Genomic DNA, 6,465 nt, shown 5'->3' on the forward strand with positions numbered 1-6,465 from the left:
GAAACCTATTCCAGTGGCTGGCCACTTTAACAGTGACTTTTTTTTTCTAATATCTAATGTGAATTTCCCCTGTCTCAGGTTAAGGCCATTTCCTCTAGTCCTCTCACTGCAGGTAAAATAGAAGAGGCTGACTCCCAGCTGGCTACAACCTCCTTTCAGGGAGTTGTAGAGAGTGACGAGGTCCCCACTGAGCCTCCTCTTCTCAAGACTAAACAAACTCAGCTCCCTCAGCCATTCTCAATAAGACACATTTTCCAGACCCTTCACGAGCCTTATTTTCCTTTCCTGGATACACTGCAGCACTTCAGTGTCCTTTTTAAAGTGAGTAGTCCAGAACTGAAAGCAGTACTCAAGGTGTGGCATCACCAGTGCTGAGTTCAGGGGAACGATCATTTCCCTAGTCCTACTGACCACACTGTTGCTGATACAGGTCAAGATGCCACTGGCCTTCTTGGCCATCTGGGCACGCTGCTGGCTCATCTTTTTGCCAAAGAGCTCTCGAGCCAGTCCTCCCCAAGCCTACAGCACTGCATGGGGTTGCTGCAACCCAGGTGTGGGACCCGGCATTCCCCTTGTTGAACCTCACACAGTTGTCCTTAGCCCATTTATCAAGTCTGTCCACATCTCTCTGCAGAGCCTTCCTATGCTCGAGCAGGTCAACAGATCAACACACCCACACTTTAGGGGGTTTCTTTGTGTAAGAAACACCAAAGTCTAATTTTTTGTTTGGTTGGTTGGTTGTTTTTTTTTTGTTTTGTTTGTTTTTGGTTTTTGTTTGTTTGGTTTTTTGTTTGTTTTGTTCTGTCTTGTTGTTTTCTTTTTATTATTATTATTTTTTTCTTCCTATGTCGCCTTTGGAAGCTTTACGGACATGAGAGCAGGAGGGGTCGTGTGCCAGAGGCTGGGAATGCGCTGGGAGCGAGCGGCAATTCCAATTCCACAGGTGACCACTGGAGGTCAGCAGAGGACAAGGCACATTCGGGCGCGTCCTGGAAGCGCCGCTGGATAGCAGAGTTTGGAGCCGCTGGATAGCAGAGTTTGGGGGCGCTGGATAGCAGGGTCTGGAGCCGCTGGATAGCAGGGTTTGGGGGCGCTGGATAGCAGGGTTTGGGGGCGCTGGATAGCAGGGTTTGGGGGCGCTGGATAGCAGCGTTTGGGGGCGCGGGATAGCAGGGTTTGGGGGCGCTGGATAGCAGCGTTTGGAGGGGCTGGATAGCAGCGTTTGGGGGCGCGGGATAGCAGGGTTTGGGAGCGCTGGATAGCAGGGTTTGGAGGGGCTGGATAGCAGGGTTTGGGGGCGCTGGATAGCAGGGTTTGGAGGCGCTGGATAGCAGGGTTTGGAGGCGAGCCGTGCCGTGCTGTGCAGAGCACGGGGAAGTGGCACCGGCACACTGCTGCTGTCATGAACAATCACAGAATCCACTCGTTCATGTCTGAGTGCTGTTGCCATATGATATTCCCCCTCTCACCACCTCCCCCCTTCTCCCCGCATTCCCCCATCTCCCCCTTGATCTACAGGATGGCTTCAAGCACTCAACAGTCAATCCCCCAAAGGTTTGTGCCTGCCAGTTGGGTGTACTAAAAACACGGGAGGAAAAGACCAAGAAAGCAAGCAGTGGAGACCGACCTCCACTGAAGTTCAGGTTGCTAAACAGACATCAAAGGTGCCACATCTGCAGAGCTGATGCCTCCAGGACGTGGACATGACCTGGGGCTTGCATGGCTCTCCTCTCTGCACCTCCTCTTCTGCGTCAGAGGCCTGGTGTTGATACTGTGGTTTGGAATAAGCTGGATCAGGTATCTGGTAATGAATGGTTCATGGCCTTCAGCACCACCTGTGCTGGGAGACTCGGGAATACTCGGGCAGACTGAAAAGTGTGGTATCAAGGAGCCCTAATTCCAGGGTGCTGCATCATTAAGCTGTAACTGGAAGTTTGCATGTGAAAGGATTAATGTGTTAATGTAGTTCCATATATCACTTCATTATATAGATAATTATATATATGTTATACTATTACATATGCACTGTTCTCCATTATGAGTTACTTTGGTTTACTAATTTCAATCCATTTTAAGTAACTTTCATTTCTACTGTAATGAGAAAGTCATCAAAGTCATAGCTAATATCAGCACCTTTCAAAGACGTGAGTCAGTTCAGGATTTGCCACCTATTACATCAGAAATAGGCCCTTCAATACCTCTAAGATACATACCATTTAGCATCTTACCACTCAAGCTATTCTTCTGCATTCATCCCCATTTATACATTTAGAGGGAAAAAAAAAAGAAAAAAAGGAGGCAGATGTGTGAAGGGCTTTTACGTTTTGAGAATGAACAGTACATGCTATGTACACTATGCTAATTCCAGCAGGTGAAGGTAATTGCTGTTTCATGAATACAGACCAGGAGATAATTTTCTGAAAACGTCTCACATCTTTTTTAAAGAAAGCAAACTGAGAATTTATGCCCTTCTCAAGCAAATTCACTGTGACAGGTCCCTGCTTTGGCTTCTAAGTTGAGAATGCCTTTCCATGTTAGGCTGGGTGAAAAAGTTAGTTAGACCTGAAAACTGGTTGTTATCATGAAGAGTTTTCTCCCCAGTCCTCACAGCTCTGCAGATATCAGAGAAATGTTCTCAGAGAAGTTGGATATATCAGGCTGACATCATGTTATCTGTTGTCACTAGTTTAAAAAGGAAGCTCGCTAAGTGATTACTGCCAGGTCCAAAGCTGTCACCTGTAGAGATGCCTGGGACATTAACTGGAATCAACTAGAAGCAGAAACAAAGCAGCTCATTGAAGTGGCTCAATCTGAGAGGCATTTTGGAAACTATCGTGCTCAAAGAGGCTGAAACTACTAAGCAGACTATATTGTATACATGGTTACAGATGAGACATGCCTGATCCAGGACTGTGAAGTACTGGAAAGGACATCCCTGGGATCTGGGTTTAAACACATTTGAAAGGAGACAACGTGGCTGGAGGCTAGAGAGCAGCAAGGGTGTCAAGTCAGAGAGCTCTGTTTGTGCAGCCTGCTGTACTGGCACGGGTTGCAATAGGCACAGGTTGCTCCAAGGTGGCTCTCTACAACCTCTGTGAAGCGACTTGGGGCTGGTCTGAAGCAGTGACTTGGTAGACAAGTGCTAACTGTGAACCTAAAAGCCTAAGTGTCAGATGCTGAAGGCACTTGGAAAGTGATTTGCCCTTTTAGACTGTACTCATTCAGTGTGTGCATTTGTTTTACTGTTGCTTGGTTTGCTGGCAAACAGGTTCAGATCTGAGTTCAGCAACTAGACTTGGTTTGCACTGAATTAATTATGAAGGATAGACTGTGCAAATTACAGCTACTTTTAATAAAGCTTAATTGAAAAAAGTACTTATTTGCTGGGAAAAAAAAAACCCAATTAAAATTACAGAATCATAGGCCAGTAGAACTTTCAGCAGGGTCATCAGTGAGCTGAGAACAGGGCTTTGTCCCATCGGGACTCCAGTCCTGGAAGGATAGAGTCTGCACAGCTTCCCTGGTCAGGGAGCCTGCTCTACTGCTCCCAGGGGAGAGAAGGGTTTTCTTTACATCCCTCTTGACGCACTATATTTTCTCTTGCCTCCCCACCAGGCATTGCTGTGAAAGCTCTGGAGCCTCCATAGGTTTTGTGGGGCTGCTGTTGCCTCCCAAACTGTGCCTTCCCCGGGCTGATCTGGCCCTGGTCCCTCAGCCTACGGTGCTGCAGCCCCGCGCACCTCGGTGCCCTCCTCAGCACTTTCTGCACTTTATCGACGTGTTTCCCCTCCCGGGGGGTGCCCAAACCGGACCCACGACACCGCTGTTGTCCCGTGAGTGCAGAGCAGGGGGGGATTATCCCCTCCCTCGGCTGCCTGGCCACGGTCCTGCTCGTACAGCCCCGAGCAGGGGCCGCTGCTGCAGCCGGGGCGCCGCTGACCGTGCCCGGGGCGCTGCCAGCCCGGACCCCGGCTCCGCTCCGCGGGGCTCGCCCTCAGCCATCCCTTCCCGGGAGCAGGACTTGGCGCCTCGGCGTTTGCATTTGCAGAAACGGTATCGATAAATTACACACACACACACACCCACCCCTTGCTGCTCGGAGGGGTTTTCGGTCCCAAATCGCCGGGCGAGCGCCGCTCAAGGGAGCCGCCGCTCGCGCAGGCGGCACCGCCCCTGGCACCGGTGTGTCACCCCTGGCACCGGTGTCACCCCTGGCACCGGTGTGTCACCCCCGGCAGCTCTGTCACCCCCGGCAGCCCTGTCTGTGGCCGGTGCCAGCCCTGTGGCCGGTGCCGCTCCAAACCCCCCCCCCCGCTGTCCCCTCAGGCTCGGCCGGGGCGGGGCGGCGCGTGCCTGCGCCCCCCCCCCCCTTTCCCCCGCCCCGCCTCGCGCTTCCTCTCCGGCGCGCGCCGATTAGCATAATAAAGCCGCCCCTTTCTCCCCCCGCCGGCCAATGGGAGCCCGGGAGGTTCCCTCGCGGGCTATAAGTAGCGCGGGCCCGGCTGCCGTCGCCTCAGAGCGCTCAGGCGTGTTGTCGCAAAGAGTCGCTTGTCGAGCAGCTGACGGAGCCGCCGCGCTGTGGGGACTCGCTGCCATGACTCTGGAGGAGATCCACGGACAGCAGCCTGCGCCCGTGGGCCACGACTGGTACGTGCGGTGGGCGGTGGGCCGTGGCGGGGTGGTGGGGGAGCGCGCAGCGGGCGGTCTCGGGGCGGCGGTGGCGGTGGCGGCGGTGGTGGCGGCGCCGCGCTGACCCTGTGCCTTCTCCCCGTCCGCAGGATGCAGGGCGCCGGCACGGCCCTCCACGAGCTGCTGGTGTCGGCGCAGCGCCGAGGCTGCCTCACCGCCGGCGTCTACGAGTCGGCCAAGCTGATGAATGTGTAAGTAGGGCGACGGGACTGGGGGAATGTGCTCAGTCCGCCCGGCGGGGCGGCGGGGGTGGCCGCCGCCGGCTGCGGGGCTCATCGAGGCGCCGCTTCCCTCTTACAGCGACCCTGACAACGTCGCGTTCTGCGTGCTGGCCGCGGACCAGGAGGACGAGGGGGACATCGCCCTGCAGATCCACTTCACCCTGATCCAAGCCTTCTGCTGCGAGAACGACATCGACATCGTGCGGGTGAACGACGTGGCCAAGCTGGCGGCCATCGTGGGGCCCAGCGAGGAGTCCGGGGAGCCGCGGGACCTGCACTGCATCCTCATCACGGTGGGTGTCCCGCGGGAGGCGAGCGCTGTTCCCCCGCCGCTGCCGGGCTCGGCACCGCACGGCGACAGCCTGTCGGGGGTGGCCTCTTTGCCCTCGGCTGGTGGTCGAGTCCTCTTCTGGGCACGGAAAGGGCGCTTGGCACACAGACAGTCAGCTGAGTGGTAGTAGTTGTAGGAGGCAGCACTTCTCGTAAGTGTGGGTTTCCTCCGTTGTCCACAAGGGCAACATCTCTGCTTCCTGCCTTGTCTGTGTCAGGACAGAAACTGTCTGGAAGTGCCTGGCATCCTAAGCTAATGCTTCTGTAAATATTATGCTGACCTCAGCTAGCGCGCAGCACTCATGGTGTGCAACTTTTTTTTCTTTCTGGCAGAACCCGAATGAAGAAGGTTGGAAGGACCCAGCTCTTGAAAAGCTGAACTTGTTTTGTGAAGAGAGCCGAAACGTCAACGACTGGGTGCCAACTATCACCCTGCCCGAGTGATGGTGATCCAGTGCACCGGGAAGGCTGAAACCTTTGTTGCATTCTCAACGTGGTGTGGGTTCACCAAACTGCGCAACAAGCTGCTGATTCCATGGATTAGCCTGGTCAAGAGACTGGATTAAGGTCCCTCAGACTGGCATGCAGTGGGCTCTTACAGAGGAGAAAGAGGACAACAGCTCACCTCACCAGTGAGCCTCAGTAGGCTGCAACCATGGAGAGGCTGACATACCATGGAACTGAAAGAAGTATTGCAAGTTTGTCAGCTGTGTGGAGCTGTTTCAGAAGGGAGAGAGAAAGTCGGGGGAAGTGGGCCAAAACTTTCCAGAAGGACTGGATAGAGTTCTGGAACTAGGAACTGTTGGTGCTGTCTGCAAAACACACAGGAGCAAATTTCAATGTTTGGTGGACTGCTGGGGACTGGTTACTGAGACAAATACAGAGATTCCAAAGCAGACAGACTTCAACAGGCCTCTTGGGTCACTCTGCAGAACTGGTTTAATAATGCAATAACTTTTATTGAAATATTTGCTGCTATTGAAGCTTTCATAATAAATTTTTGACAATTAATTTCTGGGAGTGTCTTGCTTGCTGGGTGGGGAAGCATGTCACTGAAATACCACTGATGTTTTGCTTGTGTGCTGTAGTCAGAGGTATACTCCACAGTAATGGAGCTATTGCTCAAATACTGTCCTGGGCTGGCTGAATGAAGTGCTGTGCTGTCCAAGTTGATAATTCAACCTTTTACCCTCTTGCAACAGCTGCTTATCGCAACAGCTTGCAA

The 6,465-nt window shown here is 53.4% G+C and overlaps 1 protein-coding gene across 1 annotated transcript; it reads left to right on the forward strand.

Annotated features, from left to right (window-relative positions):
- The first annotated feature begins 4,525 nt into the window (after nucleotides 1-4,525).
- GADD45G (growth arrest and DNA damage inducible gamma) lies at nucleotides 4,526-6,251 on the forward strand. Its single transcript, XM_027671032.1, has 4 exons — nucleotides 4,526-4,647; nucleotides 4,779-4,880; nucleotides 4,990-5,203; nucleotides 5,574-6,251. The coding sequence occupies exons 1-4, from the start codon at nucleotides 4,595-4,597 to the stop codon at nucleotides 5,682-5,684; spliced, it is 480 nt and encodes a 159-aa protein (XP_027526833.1). The 5' UTR covers nucleotides 4,526-4,594; the 3' UTR covers nucleotides 5,685-6,251.
- Nucleotides 6,252-6,465: the final 214 nt, after the last annotated feature.

Source organism: Neopelma chrysocephalum, unplaced genomic scaffold (assembly GCF_003984885.1).
Source record: "Neopelma chrysocephalum unplaced genomic scaffold, ASM398488v2 Primary Assembly neopelma1_97017, whole genome shotgun sequence".
Taxonomy (NCBI): Eukaryota; Metazoa; Chordata; class Aves; order Passeriformes; family Pipridae; genus Neopelma; species Neopelma chrysocephalum.

What these genes read in the sequence shown, in the direction of transcription:
- GADD45G (XM_027671032.1), top strand. Translation starts at nt 4,595, where the DNA reads ATGACTCTGGAGGAGATCCACGGACAGCAGCCTGCGCCCGTGGGCCAC. An exon ending in GCGCCCGTGGGCCACGACTG is followed by an intron (nt 4,648 to 4,778) that starts GTACGTGCGGTG and finishes CCCCGTCCGCAG; the next exon opens with GATGCAGGGCGCCGGCACGG. An exon ending in TCGGCCAAGCTGATGAATGT is followed by an intron (nt 4,881 to 4,989) that starts GTAAGTAGGGCG and finishes TCCCTCTTACAG; the next exon opens with CGACCCTGACAACGTCGCGT.